Source organism: Chlorocebus sabaeus, chromosome 13, assembly GCF_047675955.1.
Source record: "Chlorocebus sabaeus isolate Y175 chromosome 13, mChlSab1.0.hap1, whole genome shotgun sequence".
Taxonomy (NCBI): Eukaryota; Metazoa; Chordata; class Mammalia; order Primates; family Cercopithecidae; genus Chlorocebus; species Chlorocebus sabaeus.
The window spans coordinates 53,501,648-53,522,281 of NC_132916.1; the positions used below are offsets into that span (position 1 = coordinate 53,501,648).

Below are 20,634 nucleotides of genomic sequence, written 5' to 3' on the forward strand. Positions count from 1 at the left end.
AGATTTTCAGAAAAACCTACAAACAAACCCCAGCACACACTAGCACCAGTCATAGGACTGAGATTTGCCAAAGCTATTTCTCTTGGGGTGCACTCTGGTTCACTGTGAATACAAGTGGGCCATAGAGTGTGACCATTGTGGTCTCTGGCCCTAGGCCATGGAGTGAGATAATTGAGACAAGAGAAGTCTGTATATCATCTTTCCACATAAGCAATAGAGCTCATTGGGCTGCCTGTGAACAAGATTTTAGAGATTCATTTTTATTTTTCTTAAAAGACTGCCACACTTAGCCATCTGATACAGAATGGCATCTCCTCTTAATGAAACTGTCTTTATTTGCATCTTATCAAACTGGGAGATACTGAAGTTAGCAGTGATGCTGATAGTGGTGAGACATGGAAGATGTAGAGGAAAGCTACAAGGAAGCCTGAGATGGGAGAGAAAGGGTAATATTTAGAAGTAGATTGGAAGAACTGCATTCTGGGCAATAAATATTCACTGGACTTAGAATGTATTCCTTTTTTTTAAAGGAACCAAGTTCACGGTTGTTAGAACTACAAGAGCACATTAGATAATCATGACATTAAATAAGCATAAAAATAATGCTTATTTTTAATTTTTCCAGGTGTAGTTCTAGAAACTATCTCTATAAAGAGATTAATGTTAGTTTCTTGTTTTGGAAATAAGATAATGGGAGGGAAGGACAAATGAAACAGTTTTTTTTTTGCCATCTCTCATTGTGAACCAGTTTAAACATGAAAACAAACAAACAAAACAACTCTTAAGCCCAACAGCAACATTCATTATAATTTTCCTAATTACACTCTCTCTTCTTTTTTGCTAAGAAGGAACGGTTGTATTTTTGTCATTAACAGAAAAGGGAACAGTGCCTAAACAACCTATTATAAATTCTTCTGGGAAAACATATTACAAATAATTGAAAACAACCCTGATTCTGTGAACTTGGCAGCAAATGTATAAAAGAAAGCAATTCAGCCCTGGTCCCTGGATGATTGATTAAATGTTTTATTCTTTTTACCTTTCATTCATGCTGTGTTTGTCAAGAGGAAAGAGAAAAGGAATGCTGTGAAACAAAGTCCACTTTAGACAAATAACTTACAATAATGATCAATGATCTCTAATCAGCTGTTTACTCATTTTTCTTAAGTTGTAATGTTTCTTAATATTAGCTATTCTGCATGGACCCGGCAGAAAACAAGGTCCTGAGTGTTAGCTTGTCCCCAACTCCCTACCAGCTAACCAGCAGCACAAGCTGTATCTGAGCTTCTTCGAGGGCATGGCCCTGCAGCTCCCTGTGGTCAGTTATTAGTCTGAGTCCAGCAAAGGAACAAGAACACTGTGTGCTTGGTAAATCTACAGGAAACTTCATCTTCTGGTTGTGTGGGAGGAGAGGTCCCTTTGTGTACTCTGTTTCTTTGAAGGAACTAGGGATCTGTCGGTGCTGTACAGATGTCGAGGTGCACAGAGCCAACATCCTACAAACCTAGTAAATAAATGATTAAGATTCAACTCTGTACAGAATCCCCCATAATGGTAGGAACCTAAACTTTAGGATACTGTTGACTTATATCAAAATTGTTGTTGTCCTATAAGCCATGTAAAATTAACTACAGATCTCCTCAATGAAACACTTTCTTAGAACCTTGATATTTTTAAATGATATCTAGCCATCTGTATACATCATAATGTTGAGCTGCAAATGTGGTGGCTTTAACAAAATTTTAAGTATGAAGTCAGATGTATAGAGGATCCCTTCTCCATCGCGTTCTTCTATTTTTCATTTCCCGCTTCTCACAAACTACTGCCCAGATGTCAATAATTCTACAATCTCCTGTTCCTGCAACCTTTGTGTTGGTCCTTGGTCATCTACTCTGATCTCAGCCACAAAAGCCATCATGTCAGGGGACGAGATTATAGGTCATCCCCAGAGCAACAGCCTCAGCACCTCAGCAGAAATCTGGAGGGGATTTGAGCTAGAAAGAACTCTGACCTTACTCTTAATTGCTTGCATGAAAATTGGATATGGATAAGAAGACAAACCCAAGAATATGTCCTGCTTTCCTTGATGCACATTCTCCTATTGATGTTCAGCTACCTTAACATTTCCAGAAGCACCTCTTTATTGTGGGTGGAAACTTACTTATTCATATTATCTCAGGCTGTCCATGTTGGTAACAGGTAACTGCTATAAAGGGTGGAGCGCATCCTGCTTAATGGAGAGATCCAGTGTCATTTACCTTTTTTTAACTCTTTCAAAGGTAATGCCAACTAGCAATGGTTTCTCTTGTGTGCTAGATATTGTTCTAATCATTTCACATAAATTATTCCTTTTAACCCACCAAACAACACTATAAGATAGATATTATTTTTATTTACCTTTGTTAGAGAAAACTAAGGTATGGAGAGATTAAGTAAATTGTCTAAATTCACATAGATAGTAAGTGGAGGAGCCAGAATTTGAACACAAGCAATTTGTCTCCAACAAATGTGATCTTAAACTATGGTTAACTCTCTGAACATACACACAAACACACATACATACATGGAATCACACAAAGTATCAGGCACATGGGGATAGACAATATTAGAAAAGCATATATATACAAACATCCCTACAGTCGCACACATAGACTCAGGTTTATAAACCCACTGAAATGAAGACTCATCATTTATGAAAATATACAATTTTATTCTGCAAAATAATTTATTTTTTTAAAATTCCTTGTGCAATGAGAAAAGATCAGAGAGGCCTGAGTTTCTTTTTACAGAGCTAGGCTAGGGGCTATATTTAGAGTAATTGAACACATGAGTTCACTTGAAAGCAGAGAAACTTGACCAACTGTGAATATGCAATTTCACTCTACAGATGAAATAAAATTAAACAGGGCAAAAGTAAAGAAGAATAGAGACTAGGTAAAGTGATGGAAAGAGACACCAAAAAACTTGTCATGTGAAAATGAAACTAAGAGGAGAGGGAAAGGTGGCAAAAGAAGGGAACGTTCAGAGAATGTTTATATATTGAGAGGTGAGAGTAGGGAGTTGGTAGGCAAGTGTCAGAGTGTGGAAGGATGGTGACAGTCACTAGGAACTCCAGTTTGCATACACACAATGTTAACAACATTAGAAATTAGCTAGCCAATGGAATGCTCAGTCTTGAAGAGCTTGTATCTCTGCCTAAACTCCTGTATGCAATAGTATGATTCCAAAAATTTAAAGTCTCTGACATCTTGAGTTTTAAGCTTTCTGAGCGTTAAATCGGCTGAGACTGCTGGTAGCTATCCTGAAATGCTGCTTCTATACATATGAGTAAAAATCCAAATTAATGTATTTATACAGCTTTTCATTTATGTACTCATAAAATACACACACACAAACACACCCACAATTCAGTTTTTCTCTGAAGAACCTTTGATTCAGAGAATGAGAATGAAGGAGACTGAATTTCTCTTTTAAGTTCCGGTCTAGGTTTTGTTCCAATCTAATGACACAGGATCTGGCACCATATTTAGACCTCCTGCTCCAAGATTTTATTTTAATTTTAAGCAAGTGTTCCCACACGGGGACTGAAAACAAAACAGGAAAATGTTGCTTAAGTTTTCCTTTGAGCTGTTGTTATCTGACTTTCAAGTGTACTGATTGTTCTGTCTCACCAATGTAGGTCATTGTACCCTCAGTTATTTTGTTTTCTATCAGAACTTTCTCTAACAGCTCTCCACATTAAGAGAGATCATGTTATTTCACAGAAATTTATTTTTGTTATTAACATATTTTCTTCATCTCCCTATTATTTGAGGTTTTAGCACTTTCTTCTTTGTAGACTTTACCATAAAGCATATGTATTTTTGAAAACTAGGGAATGGCTTTTACTTACTAAAGTACTTAGGTACTAAACCTATCATAACCAATTTCACTTATTAAGATGTTAGTAAGACTTTAGGAGTTGTTGGTTCTTTTCCAGAGAATAATACTTTAGCCCAGCAGTCCCCAACATTTTTGGTACCAGGGACTGACTTTGTAGAAGAGTTTTTCCATGGAATTGGCAGGGGGGGTGGGGTGTGGGGATGGGTTTCCAGATGAAACTGTTCTTCCTCACATCATCAAGCATCAGAGTCTCATAAGGAGCCTGCAAGCTAGGTCCCTCACATGCACAGTTCACAATAGGGTTTGCACTCCTTTGAGAACCTAATGCCACAGCTGCTGATCTGACAGAAGGCGGAGCTCAGGCACCTCCTTCTGTGCAGCCTGGTTCCTAACAGGCCACAGATAGTACTTGTCCATGGCCCAGCGGTTGGGGACCCCTGCTTTAGCCCTCAACTCTTAGGCATGTTTCAATTCTGATTTTGGTCAGCATAGAGTTTTGCTTCTATTTACCAGGAGGATCTCTACTGTTATGGATCAATGGCAGGAGGTGATACTGGGTCTGGAACTATCCTTTGGCTTAGTGACATTTGTATTCTAATCTGCCTCACTCCTGCACCTTCTCAGGGGACCTGGGCACTGTCTGATCCCATGACGGGTCCTACATGGTGACCTAGGGCATGGTAAACAGTCTACCCCAGGAAGCCTAGAATGGATAGAATACAGATTCATCCAACACAAATTCATGAAGAAAAGCCAAGATCTGCAGAAAATCAAACAGTAAAGACTATTCCAGAAGAGCAACAGCAGGACAATAAAGAGGAGATGGAGTTAAAATGCTGGGTCTGTCATAGACAGGATTGGAATGGAATCCCAAATCAGATGATAGAACGAAGGGAAGGTGCACAGAATAAGGCTCTCACTAGTGGTGAGCTTTCTGTCACTACAAGTCTTCAAAAGGGGCCTAGATGACTAGTTCTTTTTCATTCAACAAATGCTTATTGAACCCTTCCTCTGTGGGTAGTGATGAGCACATTCAGTGAATTCAGACTGGAATTGAGCACACTGAAGCATTAAATGAGTTAATCTTAGATGAGTTCGTACATATAGATCACATGCAAGAGTGTCTCATATCCAGTAACTTTGGAAGAATAACTACTATTGTTTTTGTGTACAAGATCTTGCGTATTGTAAAGAAATTTCTGAAATAGCAATGAGGTTGGAATACATGACTAATGAATCCATTCTCTTATGATATCTCTGGTTGGGGCACACCCAAAACAAAATTTGGAGCAATGCAAATGTTTGAGGAGAGTGAAAGAACTTCCTTCTGGTGTTTTTCCCTCATGACTTGCTCTGAAGCTACTCCTCTTAGATTGTTTCCTAGCTGTGTATTCCCATATAGTCTTAGCTTAACAGTACAAAGATTTGACAACAGTGTCTGCATTTGATAAAATGTAAATGAGAAGCTCCCAAAAGAAATTGAGAAGCCCTATTTTGACAACTCTTCTTTTATCTATGTAATTATCATATACTTTAACTGAAGAAAGAAAAACACAAAGATAAATACAATATTTCAACTTTGGGTACTGTTTAAAAATTATTTGAAAGCATTTAAAAATATATGTAAAATGAACTCCTGTATGTTAAATTCCTTTCAGAGAAAAAAAAAAGGTAGAGGGAAGAGGGAAATTTGCATTTAGTAATTTTGTTTTGTTTTGTTTTGTTTTGTTTGAAAATTTCAGGCAGTTAGTAATCAGTGTTCCTTTTGTACATCATGCCCAATGGGAATGATACCAGGATCTTTCATTCAATTATATGGATTACAGGTCACCCACCTGGGCATGTTTCAGATGAAACTAACCTAAGCTCATCTTGAATAAGGGGCTTAGAAGTAAATGCTTTGTTGGTTGCTTTGAGTTGTATAAAGCAGGACGACCACCAGAGGCTTTGTAAGAAAAAGAATCATAAAGACTTTGAGAAAATTGGAATCCTAAAGCAGCTGAGGCTTTGCTTCTATTTTTGATCATTTTTAAAAACTTAGTTCTTCCGGTGTTCAGTAGTTCCATAGTAGTTAGAAAGCACTGCCATATGAAATCTGCTATTGGTACAAAAAGAAAATGTTGCAGCTAACTCTGATACAATGAGACAGAGAGAGAGAGAGAGAGACAGAGAGAGAGAGAGAGAGAGAGAGAGAGAGAGAGAGAGAGAGAGGAGACCTGTTCTTCTTTGACCAGCAGGAAAAAAAAAAAAAAAAAAAAAAACCTGCACAAACCTTTTAACTAGTTTCGCTAGGAGAAAAGAAAAATAAAAACACAAAATAACAAACACTCTTTAAAGAAAACAGATTTTCTTATTATGCTGAAATTTATTAAAGACTATTGCTTTGACTGAAGAATATGTTTAAATATTTTGTAGAAGGCAAAGCTTTCATCCAGGAATGAGAAGTGCAAGGACTGTAATTCTAAAGACATTAAAGAAAAGGAGAATGACAATTTAAGTTCAGGGATAGTTGGAATCAAGCAATAATGATTTACAACTTTTGAAAATTTTCAGGCACTTAGTGGTCAGTGTTCCTTTTATGCGTTATGACCAGTGGGAAAGATACCAGAATCTTCCATTCAGTTATTACAGGTTACAGGTCACCCATCAGTGACCTGTGGTCGCAGTGTTAGGTACTGAAAGCATAATACCTTCTTATGTAAGAGGGAAAGACCTGTTAAGTCTATGCTTAGGGGTAGAGTTGTCAATGATACAGTCATATTTGTTGAACAGTTCAAGTTGCCATTTCCTTGTATTCTTGGAAGAGGTAAGTTAAAGAAGCCTGTGGCCAGTTCTTGACACTTTATTATTACAGCACTACCTTTCAAGCCACTCAGTAGTCATTGAACATGTAAGAGTAGTTGTTCTTTTTGGTCGTGTAAATTTGTAGTGACAGTAGGAAAAAAAAAAAAGGCCTTTATTAAAGACCTTCCAAACTAATTCAGTGCCCTCCATGCTGCATGAAAACAAAGTCGTTCCAAAAAAAGGAGTATTAAGGCACCTGAAAGGACAAATCCATTTATAAAATTATTTTTCTCTTTGTGATAAAAAATATAAATGGCTCTGTATACTAAAAAATATAAATGGCTCTACTAGTATATTTAATAATCCTTTATTGATTTACCTAAATGTATGAAGATACCCATATAACGTTTTTAAAAATATTTAAGTTATTATAGCTCTAAAATAATTTATTAGACTATAATAAATATATTTATACTAGAATTTATGAATAGTCATTAAATAGAATTTAAAATATAGGTAAAATACAATTAAATATATATACAAATTTTAAATGATACATGCAATGCACAAATTGTAAATGTTTGCCTGAGGAAAGAGTTAATTCATTGGAAACTCTATTCCAGTCTATAGTATTTGGGGACTGCTATTGATATGTTCATTCAACAAATAATTACTGATAATATAGTATGTACTTAAATCATTATGTTAAACACTGAGGCTATACAATAAATAAGAAAATGTATACCCTCATTGAACTTAAATCTATTAGCAGACACAAGCAAGTAAATTGGCAATAAAAATAGGGGGGAGTCAAGGGAGTTTGGATAAATTGTAAAAGGAGATCCTAGACAGTCCATGGAAGTATTTGTGGGAAGATGGAATTGGCAACACAGTTGAGATTTTAAAGATATATAAAGTACATCTTTGTAAATGGCAAGCAGTGAGAATACAGAAAAGGTGTTTAAGGAAAGGACCTAAAGATAAGATAGACCGTGATACAGAAAGGAAAGTAAAAATTCAGTGACCATCTAGTAGATATCCAATACATATATTTGAATGAATGAGTGATAGACTAACTATATGAATGAGAAATATTGAAATATAAAAAGGGAGTAAAGCTCTGAGAGGTAAGCATATGTTTTAAGCCTTCAGAGTACCTAATCATCTGAATATGCAAATAAGCAGTGTTCGAATTAATAAAAATGAGTCTAAAAATGAGAACTCTTGGCTGGAGAAAATAACAAAATGTGAAGTAAAGGAAAATTGACAGAATACTTCAAAAACTGTGCCTGATATAATTGGAAATAATGCCTGGAAAGAGATTGAGTCCATAATCCTGTATTTGCTTATTAAGGCCAGAAAGATTCTTGATAAGGAAATGTCTAGTCTGAAAGGTCTAAAGATTGTATTAACCTGTATAATAAATTATATCTTATGAAACTCTTGTCATTTATCCAGTATATTTGAATTATCCATGCATTACTGTTTCATATATTCATGGTATTTTCATATTTTATAACATTTAAAAGTATTTCAATATTCCATTGATTTGAATAAGATTTCTTAAATTACAGTGAAAACTTTCTGATAAGGTATGGTAAGATTATTTTTCAGTGACTATGCTGATACATACAATAAAGCCAGTGACAATTCATAAAGATGATAATACACTTAGTACAAACTGAGCTTCAATGGGATTACTAAATGAGTATGTGAGGACAGAGCAGAGAAAAAGGCCAAGGATTGAGCACTGTGGTGCTCTATTATGAGAAAGTTAAGAAGGATTAAAGGTAGCAGTGAAGGGGATTGAGAAGGGGTAGCTGAAGCAGTAGAAGGAAAAGAAGAACAGTGTGTCCTGGAAGTCAATGGAGTAATCAGTTGTCTCAAATGCTGCTAATAGATCAAATATGGTGAGGACTGAGAATTGGACACTTCAGTTAGTAATGTGAAGGACATTAGTGACTTTCCCAAGAGCAGTTTCAGTGGAATGGAGGAAGACCAATGGAATAATAGGAGCCTTGTGGAGGAATAAACCAAAATGTACCTATTTACCATCCCGAGCCAGACTCAGAGCCTTTACTCTGTGCTAGAAACACAATGACCAATTGTTGCATTGTTCCCTTTCCTTGAGCTTTCTACAGCTCACCTTGCTTCTTCAAATGTATACAGTCAGACCTCCGAATCTGTGGATTCCACATCCATGGATTCAACTGACTGCAGATGAAAAATATTAGAAAAAATACCTGCATCTGTACTGAACATGTGCAGACTTTTTTCTTGTCATTATTCCCTAAATAATACAGTATAACAACTATTTACATAGTCTTTACATTGTGTTAGGTATTTAAAGTAATGTAGATGTGATTTAAATAATTTTGAAGTATGTGTGTAGGTTACACGCACATACTATGCCATTTTATATCAAGGACTTGAGCATCCTCAGATTTTGATATCCACAGGGGGTCCTGGAACCAATCCCCACAAATCCCCTGAAACTATAACTGATGAGGGGTGATGGTACTTCTTTTTTTATACAGTCAAAATAAAAGAGATTAGGCTTATTTTTGAAAGTTCTTTTTATAATCTTATTATTTCTCCCGAAATAATGCCATATTGAGCATGACTGGATTTAAGAGGTTCCCAGATGTCTCAGCCACTCATTTACATACAAATTCTGTGTCCATATTCGTACATCCTTAATCTCAAACTACACGTATGGATTTACTGTTTTGTCTCCTGGGGTCAGTCAAACTTTCAATTTGTTTTGCTTATTTCATTTGCACACTTGTAGAGATTGATAACACAAACATGTTTTAAGAGAGAGCATACAACACATCAAGTTGCCAACTTTATCCACTTCTGCTACTTATTTCAAAGTTTCTGAGACTTATTCATGATCTTTCAGTAGCCTTCATTCTCCCGTCTATCCATTCACTCAAGAAACTTGTATTGTTAGGGAAGGTATTAGAATTATGGCTCTTCCAGCTGTCCAAAACAAATGTAGCAACATAAACAGACAAGCATAATACTGGAAAATCATCTATATGAGAAATCTAATTATTTGCAACATAAATCATTTTTAAAATGTATTCTAAAATAAAAATGCCAGAGAGGCACAGAGGTCTTACTAATCTATAAAGGAAACATGATTTATATAGTATGCTTACACTAGTAAAAACAGGATTATTTGGGTGAACAGAGTATCATATTGATATAGTCATTTGGTTATAAAAAGAGGTATTTCTGATGAGGTTTCCCCCATTTATTTGCCTTGGAAAATGAATTTCAAAGAAAAGTATAATTTTAAAATCTAAAAAACCAGTTGATACCCATAGTCTGATATTTTCAGTTGGAATGAATTTCTGTGACAGCATGAACATACACCCACCACCACGTCTGTAATAGAAACCATTTTGCAAGACATTAGAGGCTGCCACAGATTTCTCAGGTCCTCACAGCAAGACAGTGGTGGTCTTGGGGATGGATACATTTCATCTTCCTTGAAGACCGATACCACCCTCCGGTTGTCACCCCATAGGAAATCAGGAAGTACGCTAAGCTACCCAGTGGACTTGGAATTACACTGCATTGTGCTGGTGGAAATATCCTATCCAACATTATGATTTATTTTGAAGGAAAATGGAAAAAAAAATACACACAAAACGGTGGAAGGAAGCTGCACACAACATCGCCAAACAGCTGGCTTGTTTTATATCCCAGAAACAGCTTGGGACTAACTGTATTCACAAGATCTCTTGGCAGAGTAGCTTGATGAAAATACCAAAGCTGTGAGAAGTGTTCTTTTGCTGAATCCTTCATGTAGCTATCATACGGTTTATTAACTTAAATGAGAATATGTACACCTTTTTTTCCAAAAAAGTACTTTGTATATTTAAGTGAGAAACTTACTGATTCTTTATACGGCACAAACATGATTCACCACAGTATTCACACCAAATAAACCCTAATAATGTTCAGAAACTATAATCCTAGACATGTATTGATTTCCTTCTTTCTTTCAAGTAGTATTTTTGGGGGCAGTCAAGGGAGAATTTGATAGAAATGTAAGCTTGAGTTCAACGGCACTGGTGACTTTCTTGGGTGCCAGGGTTAATTTCAGAGGGAAATTAGTTTTAATGGCTTCATCCATACATTTATCCATTCTTTTAACATTTAACTCTTACTTCCTCAAGCGAAAAATATAACTCAATTCTAAACACATTTCTGGCTCACCTGCTAGATGCCAGAAATGTGTATCTTGAGGAATATACAAGATCTGCTTTACTCTTTTAGAATCCCTGCATTAGAGGGGATTCATTATTTTCAGATTCAGTATTTTAGAAGACCTTGCATTCTATTCCTTACTAAGTATCCAAGGTAGATTCAATTAGCTGGAACATATTCATATTTTTATCGTGAGGCATTTTGAGTCTATTCTTTGTGACACCGAATTAGTTTCTCGTCTCAGAGTTTGCTATATTTCTCTGGTGACTCAAGTAGTTTATTGGCAGTCAGTTTGTAAAAGGCTCCCTGGGATTATCTAAATGCAGGATGTTAGCAATGGAAATACATATCATTGCCTGTCCTGTCAAAAAATGTAATTAACACACATGATATATCATCTTACAAAAGTGGATGAAAATTCCAGTGAGTGACCTTGAGTCACAGCTCCCCAGTGCACACATTGTCCTGTACCCAAGCATCTCCTAGACAGCACAGAACTCCCACTTGCTGCATCCCTGTACGTTTGGCACTGTGTGTATGTATGTGTGTGTGTGTGTGAGTGTGTGTGTGTGTGTATTTTCAGTTCAAAATCTACCACTCAATTTCACTTTCTTTAACAATTTTGGTTTGATTCAACTTGTTACATAGGTAATAATCCATTTACAAAAAAAAAAAAGTGAAAATACGTGCTTCTTCCTACCTGTATATTGAGAGATTCCTCATTTTTATGGTTGCAAATAATTCATTATGCAGATATACAGTTTATTTATCCAGTCCCATATTGATGGATACTAGGTTATTTCCAGTCCTTTGATGTGACAAAAAAAAATTATAATCAAAAATGCTGAGGTAATAATATTGTTTTTGTCAGTTTGGGCAGCCATAAGAAAGGTCCATAGACTAGGTGGGCTGTAAACAAGAGAAATTCATTTCCCACAGTTCTGGAGACTGAAAGTCTGAGATCAAGGTGTCTGCATGGTTGCCCTCTGGTAAGGACTCTTTTCTGGCTTGCATACTGCTGACTTCTTGTAGCCTCACATGGTAGAAAGAGAGCTAGCTAGCTCTCTGGCCTCCTTTTATTAGGTCACTAATCTCATTCATGAGGGTTCCACCTTCAGGATCTAATTATCTACCAAAGGCCTTGCCCCCAAATATCATCACATTTGGGATTAGGGTTCCAACATATGAATTTTAGTGGGGGAATGCAAACATTCAGTCCATTAACCATATTCAGTTCACCTGCATTATAGTATCCATACCATTTTATATCTGTAGAATAATTCCTAGAAGTGGAATTGCTAGGTCAAAATTACTGTGTGTTTCTAATTTTGATAGTTACTGCTCAATTTACTTTCTTGAGAATTTGTATCATTTTAACTTTATACCTGTAAATGTAAGAGACATGTATCTACTCTCTTAGTCGTACCATCCGAGAGTATTACTAATATTTGTGGAGTTTGCCAATCTGAAAAAATGGGAAGTTTATCAGTGTGTTTTTAACTAATATTTATCCTATATGAGGGAGGATCAGTATCTTATAAACATTTAACAGTAATTTTAATTTTCTTTTCTTTGAATAGGGCCCTCACATATTTGTGCATTTTGTTATGTTGTTGGTGTGTTTGTTTATTTATTAACAACAGTTCTTTAGGTAATAGGAACACGCTTCTTTTATTTGTGCTAACAGTACTTTTTATTTTATCACACAGTTTATTCTTCATCAGAATTCTTTGCTCTTGGGACGTCTCTGTGAGAGTCTACCAGCATTGTACACCTTTGGAGGGCAGTTTGTTGTCAATTTCTCAATTCTTCTTTCACATAGAAAATGATCTGACTGAATTGTATTTCTTTTGGTGTCAACTGTGCTAAATTATTGCCCTAAAAAATTCACCATTCCATTCAGGTTCAACATATTTTTTAGAGTGTGATTTTCATAGAGTATGTTACATTCTTGGTGATTTTTTGTCCTCTTGACCTATCAATTACTAAAAAAAAAACTACACATAACAATAACCTAAAACAGCCTATTGAAATATCTCACTGTGATGATAGATTTGTCTAGTTTTTTTTGCAATTTTTGTTCTCCACATTTTAAGGCTACATAATGTGATGCTTTCAAGTAGAGAATTGTTTTAAGTTCCTAATGGGTTCCTTTTTTAATTTGATGTTTTATAACTTTTTCCCCAAGTTTTCTGGTTTCCCACCATAACCCAGATTCTTAAATAATTTAGGGCACAATAATTTTCAGAGAAAGAATGATTAAGAATTCATGGAAATCCTAAGAAGGTCAAGTTGATGCAGTGCCTTGGAAGAAAGAAATAGAGGTAGCTGAAGTATATAGAGAAATGCCTATGATATAAACAAACAAATTGCATGTACATGTATTAAGAAGACTATAAAATATGTCAATTACTTCACTAGATGCCAGTGTATAGGCATGTACCTGAATCTGCCTAATTGGGAGAATGGGAAGTTACCTTTATTTTTCCAAGAAAAAGAAACAAAATCAATATTTAAATTTTGGAAAACATAATTGTTAAATTATTTTTCATATTGTCTAGATTCACATCTCTTTAATCAATGGGAGACCAAGCGCCGATGATCCTTCTCCAGAACTGCTGGAATTTACCTCTGCTCGCTATATTCGCCTGAGATTTCAGAGGATCCGCACACTGAATGCTGACTTGATGATGTTTGCTCACAAAGACCCAAGAGAAATTGACCCCATTGTCACCAGAAGAGTAAGTTATGATGAATCGTATTAGAACCTACAAATGATATCCCAGTTATCTTTTTGTCTGTTAAATACTTTAAAAAAATTGTTAGTGATTTGTAGGAGTGGTTATTATCAAATTTTTATTTTAGAATTTTAAATTATTTTTATTAATTATCATTATTTGAAATTTGGCAGACTTTCATTTGTTCAGATTCAAGCTGTGCCACTTATTACACGTGTAACATTTATCAAACATTTTAGCCTTCTCAAACTTTAATTTCTTCTTTTGTAAAATGAGAATCACAATGTCTAGTTAATAATCTTATTTTTCAGAATAAAATTAGTCTTTGTACTTTAGGTGATCTGTACTACTATTATAATTGGCTTTGGCGAGTTACTACTGCAAGTGCAGGGGTTTGAAACATGATTTTTGCCATAACTGAGCCAGAATACACACATGCACACATACAGAGAGCAGTATGTCTGAAACCTTAATGTGCATGCAATTAGCCATGGATCTTGTGGAGTGATCTTGTGGAAATATAGATTATGATTCAGTAGGGCAGAGCAGAGACACTGCACTTCAAAAACTTTCAAGGTGATGCTGGTGTTGCTGGTTTGTAGGCCATCAAATAATTTGGTTTTATGCTTGATTAATGAATCACAATCCATAGTTTTAAAAATGCACTGTTATAGGAGAAAACTGATTCTACATACTGTTTTATTTTCCTTTACAAATAAAATATTAGGTGAAAAAAGTTTAAAGCATCTTTTCAAAAGCTTTTTGAACACAAGAGCTAACAGACGTGCTGTCTTCCAGTGTTAAACAGGAATTTGTGGAATTACAAGATAGATGACCAACTCAGATTGGTATGAGTGATAACCGTGCTTCCTCCTGTCTACCTTCTACCACATTCACTGGTTTATGGCACCTCCCACATACGCTGCTACACAACCAAGACATTATTATCAGTGAAATCAATTCAGCCATAACTCCATAAAGCAAACTCCTGTGAATAGAGTATCTACTGTATGACTAGAGGCATAGCTAAGAAAGAGGATTATAGGGAGAAACTAAAATTGTAGGACAAAGCACTTAATTCTAGAATGATCCTACTAAGGTAACACCACTGTTACCAGTTGCAAAATTGCTGAATCACTAGGGTAAATAGTTACAGATCCTAAATACTCCTCACATGTTTTCTTTCCTTGTTACTTAACTTCCCACATCTAACCTCTCCATCATCACAAGGTAACTTTTAAGGCTTTACTTAGTCCTATGCAACATATGTCAGATGTTTTAGTGCTCTGTATTTTCCAAACTTGAAATAATTTCCCCTTGTATTATATCTCAACATATTGTACATTGTCTCATGTAAAACTAATCATTATTTTATAGCAATGTTTAGATTTTTCACTCATTTAAGAAAACATTTTCAATTCTAATTTTGGTGTGACTTAAAAATATACACCGAGGAAGACTGAATAATATTGAATTGAAATTTAATCTTTCTTGACAGTATATCTAGCAGAGAAAAAAAATCAATGAAAATAAATTAGTGTTCTTTCTATCATCTTTTGCAGGAGGCAGAGTCGGGGTTGGGGTACACATCTATTATTTGTAACTTTATCGTACATGAGCCTTTAAAATAGTGCAGTATAAGTCAACATATAAATATGTTGTTTTGAAAGTACTGAAGTTCAATAAACACTACATCTAAATTTAAATATATAAAAATAAGATAGCGAATTTTAGCTATTCTTCATGACTCAAAAGCAAAGCATTATACATTTATATTTGAAATAGATTCTGCAGTTTTAAAAGCATTTACAAATACTACTGTATCAGCATTCTAAGCAAATACCTCTATTTGTATGTATATTATTAAGTGATGAGGTAAAATGAAAAAAAAATTTTATACTATCCAAACTCCCTAGCCAGTTCCATTACTTCAAGGTCTCGGTATATCAGATAAGATAACATAACAAATATATTTTCAAAGACACTATATGTATGTAACAAAAACAAATAAAAGGAAAAAGAAACAAATAAGTAAATTGGAAAAGGGGGATTTTTAGTCAGGTAACTCAGATATGTGTCCACCTACATATTCTTGCTAAATCTGTGTTTTTCTTTTGTGTGTGTAATTGGAATAATAGAACTATCGAACACTAAGTTATTTGAATATGATAATGTAAAGTGCTCTGACAATTATAAAATGTTATATACATATTAATTAAAACTTTAAAAATAGTCCAGCCTCCATAATTATCCTTAAAAAATAGCTAGATAGATTAAAATAATTAGTAACATAGCTCTATGTTAACTTCATATATAAAGGTAATTGTATGGACTTTTAAACTTAGTAATATAAAAATGCAAATGTTCTGCACAATAAACTTACAGTTAATGACTTTTTAATTTTCTTCTTAATAATTAAGGACTATATTGTTATGAGCACAATTTCTCCCTATGTTGGTTCTTTTCAAATCCATTAAGTAAAATAGTGTGCATATGATTTGTGAATACTGCAGTTCCTATAATCACAATAAAAGAAGGTTTCTTGCAAGAAACTATGTAAAACAACTTTTAAGAAGAAGAATAGTCGTCCTTAGCCCCAGATAAAAACTACTGTCAGCCACAAGTACTCCAGCATGGACTTGGTACTGACTGGGAGAAAGACATTTCTAAAATGCCTACCTAACTTAAATTAAACGCCACTCTTCCTTTGGGCTAAGATTACAATGCTAGAAGATACTTTGTCGGTTTTGTAAGTCCTCACTTGTCCTTAAGAAACATAAATGTCCTTCAAACTAAGGATAAAAGCAGAAAATAAAGTTTTTACTGAATGTCCCCTTTTGTTATTTTCACCCTGCAATCATCTTAACAGGATTTCTCTCTGGATTGCTTTTTGCAGTATTACTACTCGGTCAAGGATATTTCAGTTGGAGGGATGTGCATCTGCTATGGTCATGCCAGGGCTTGTCCACTTGATCCAGCGACAAATGTATGTATATTTATAGGATGCTTAGGCAAAATGAAGCCCTGAGCTGTAAAATGTTTCATGAGAGTCTTTGCTGACAGAGAACGCTGTAAATGGGTGTCAGGTCCCCACTTAGACAGTGTAACAGAAATCCATGCCAGGGTGAAATAAGAGCTGGCAGTTAGGATGATAGACTTTGAAATCAGCCATCACAGTATCAGAAAACAGATTAGTTTTTCTTTCTTTCTTTTTTTTTTTTCCAAAAAGGCTCCAAACTGGTCTATCTATTTTGAAACCTCTCTAGCTCTGACAGCCTGCCTCATGATGTAGCTTTAGCGAATGCCTGCCATCAATCAACCTGACCATTTCTTTTAAAGTTTTTAATCAAAAAATTAATGCAAATGAATTTAAAAATGTGCAGGGAAGTAAATATATAAATGGCAATGGAACGGGAGGATAAAGTAGGGCAGGGGCAATGAGGGGGTAGAGGGGGTGGAGTGGATGAGAGAATCAAGAGAGCAGTAGTGGCAAGCCGGAAAATGCCAGAATGCTTTTGGGTAGAGTTTTTTCATTAATGACAATGAATTAAGTGAACATAACCTAAAGGAGAAGATGAATAATGAGCATCAGTTTTTCCTGTCGTAGACAAACTGGTGAAATTCAAACTCATCTCCTGTATAGTATATGGAAAAATACATTGAATAGTAACATCAGTGAATGTAAATAGGCCACAAATTTTTTTCTCAAATATTGTAATGCAAATGACATTATACTCAAAGCTAGTTTTCTGATTCTTGGATTATAATGTTATCTCCTAGGAAGATTAAAGTACACTAGCATATTTTTATGGGCAAAGCTGCAGTGCTGCTTTCTGCCTGGTATGGGTGCTTTTTTTTTTTTTTTTTTTTTTTTTTTTTTCATTTTACTTTAAATCCTGGGATACTCATGCACAACATGCAGGTTTGTAACACAGATAAATGTGTGTCATATCATGGTCATTAGCTTCCCCTATCACCTGCCCCGTCACCTAGGCGTAATTTTCCACAGGCTTTAGAGTCCCTTTGTCTCACTGGCTTTCTGCATTTTAAAAATGCATTTACTGTTATTTTATTTGTAAGAAGTGAAAAAAATGCATATGCCACCATGGGATACAATGCTGCCATAAAAAGGAATGAGATCATGTCCTTTGCAGGGACATGGATGAAGCTGGAAACCATCATCCTCAGGAAACTAACACAGGAACAGAAAACCAAACACTGCATGTTCTCATTCATAAGTGAGAGCTAAACAATAAGAACACATGGACTCAAGGAGGGGAACAACACACACCAGGGCTTATCAGATGGAGGGAGACAAAAGGAGGGATAACATCAGGACAAATAGCTAATGCAGGCAGGGTGCTTTCTATCAGGTGTACTGATGAACAGTGTTTCCAAGGCTTTGAAAGTCCACAAGACAGCCTTGGAAGGCCAGTTCCATGTAGCAAATTGAGACTGTATTCAGAGCACACACAGACAGGAGATTTAGTCCTAGAGACATTCGATTTATGTTTTACCTGCATCCCCAGAGGCCTGGGAATCAACTCCCTCCTTTTTGCCATATCCAAAAATGTTAACAACATTTTGAGGGGAGCCTTAAAATAAGCACATCAACCCCCAAAAAACACATAGATCCCAGGCATCAGAGAAGGAGAATTCAGTCTTCAAGACCACTCCCAGCGTGGCCTTCCTGCTTTCTTCTGAGCCTAAACCCAGTGATTCCAGAACCGGCCTGGACTTCCTGAAGCTGATGTTGATCAAATACACCCACTTCAAGCCTGGCACCACTTTCTTCCTAGACTGTGTAGTTTTACATTTTAGTACATAGTCCAGATGTTTTCTCTTTTCTTCGTAGTATCTTTAGAGAGAGGCTTCCTTTATGGTTCTAAATAAGGCTAAAATTTGTGCTTCCTCCCTCTTCTTGACTAGAAATCTCGCTGTGAGTGTGAGCATAACACATGTGGCGATAGCTGTGATCAGTGCTGTCCAGGATTCCATCAGAAACCCTGGAGAGCTGGAACTTTTCTAACTAAAACTGAATGTGAAGGTATGTTCTTTAGAAGCCAACAAAATATGTCATACTTCCTTTCCAAGAAAAAAAAAGCCAATAATGAAAAATAGTGAAATGGCTGGTTATGCAAATGTGTCAACAAATACTCATTTATATTATCACTTCGAAGAGAACCCATATGTCTAGCTTTTCCTAAAGGGAAATAGCTAAGAAACGTAGCAGATGACTTTATAGCCTAATAGTGACAACTGGTCTTATTAGGTGACAGGTATCATGGAGAAATCTGTGTTTCTGGAGATTTTCTCAACCCAAGAAAAGACCTAAAAATAGTCTTGGGCTGAACTGTAAACCTAAACTAGCATAAAGTCCAATTCAACTGAATTCAAATATTAATATTACAGTAAATCAGCCCTAACCACATTTTTTTCAGCTCACTAAGTATATATGGCCTTCAAAAACAGCTTGATAGACATTTTAAATTAATACCAACAGTATATATTCTCCGAATAGCAAATTAACTCAACTCACATTTATCATGTACAACATGTCAGACATGACAGGTCTTTAAAGCTATTGAATCACAACACACCTTAATCATAAAATGTTCCCCAACTATAAGATATAAAGTCGGCCTTCCATATCCACGGTTTCCCCATCCATGGGTCTAACTAACTGCAGATCAAAGATGTTTGAAAAAATAACTGCATCTGTACTGAACTTGTAAAGACGTTTTTCTTGTTATTATTTCCTAAACAATATAATACAACAACTATTTATATAGTGTTTACATTTTGTTAGGTGTTATAAGTAATCTAGAGATGATTTAAAGTATACAGGAGAATGTGCACAGGCTGTATGCAAATACTATGCCACTTTATAGCAGGGACTTGAGTATCCTTGAATCTTGGTGTTTGAGGGAGGTCCTGGAACCATTCCCATGGATATTGAGGGATGGTTGTATTTTCTTTTTAGTTTGACATTCTGCATATATGCTATTAGGTCTCCTTATTTTCTGCACTCACTTCATTTGCTTGTGGATTTGTGTCTGCCTGCTTATAAAGATATTATGAATTAGAAATCTCCCATTATTATAGAAGCATATCTGGAGGCATGAGCCACCATTGGATCATCACTCACCATGCATGGTAGGGGACCATTGGAAGCCCAGCCTTTGTTTCCTTCAACTACTTCCAGCCATGTTCTGGCTAATCTCTCAGTTCTCCACAGCTTCTCCATAGAGAACAGACATTTGTTCTAAAGAGTAACTTTAAATGTAATGCCACCCAGGGATGTTTGCTCTCGAGCTTCTTTAAATTTTAATTACATTTCTCTTCTGTTTGTGGAATATCAGTAATCATAAGTGGGAGCAGCACTTGAAGTTAGGGGTCTTCCTGTTGCCACTGACATGCTTTCACACAGTGATAATTATGTAATGTTAAGTGGCTCTGCAAAATCCTTTACCACTCTTTACTTGTGTTTCTATGTTTAAATACAAAACAAAAAGAATAGAGCAACTTGTTAGCAATAGAGGTAGACTAAACAAAGCAAGACATTTCAAACCACTACTGTACACATTTTTAAAATAGTGGAATTGTGAAGCATTTTTTTTTTCTTTCCCTGTAGGGAAGAGGGAAGGTCATATTTCCAAACTGAAAAACAAACATTTTAAAAACCAAGAAATTCAAGATGGGGATCTTAGCCATAAAGTCATACATAAAATCACACTTTCAGCAATGAATACATTCCTAAAAGCTTATGTAAAAATGTTCTTTTCCAAGTTGAATCATATTCCAATCACCTTAATATTTAGAAAAATCCTTCCGTGACATGACAAATCCCTCCATAAAATGAATAATCACATTCTAATTCATTTGAGTTTAATTTGGATTTTCATCAATCTAGCTTACATAAGGGAAGATAATATCTCTAAAAAGCATAGAATATTCATTCAACTGCTAAGCCTTTACTAAAGAACAGTTTTATATGATATATCTT

At 35.5% G+C, this 20,634-nt stretch overlaps 1 protein-coding gene across 2 annotated transcripts in view; it reads left to right on the top strand.

Moving 5' to 3' along the window:
• Window positions 1-20,634, top strand: part of LAMA2 (laminin subunit alpha 2) — a 621,494-nt gene that overhangs the window by 245,100 nt on the left and 355,760 nt on the right. For both annotated transcript variants that reach the window (XM_073022454.1, XM_073022455.1), the window contains exons 5-7: window positions 13,452-13,631; window positions 16,525-16,614; window positions 18,558-18,675. In XM_073022454.1, the coding sequence (XP_072878555.1) occupies window positions 13,452-13,631; window positions 16,525-16,614; window positions 18,558-18,675 (388 nt within the window). The remainder of the gene's footprint in view (window positions 1-13,451; window positions 13,632-16,524; window positions 16,615-18,557; window positions 18,676-20,634) is intronic.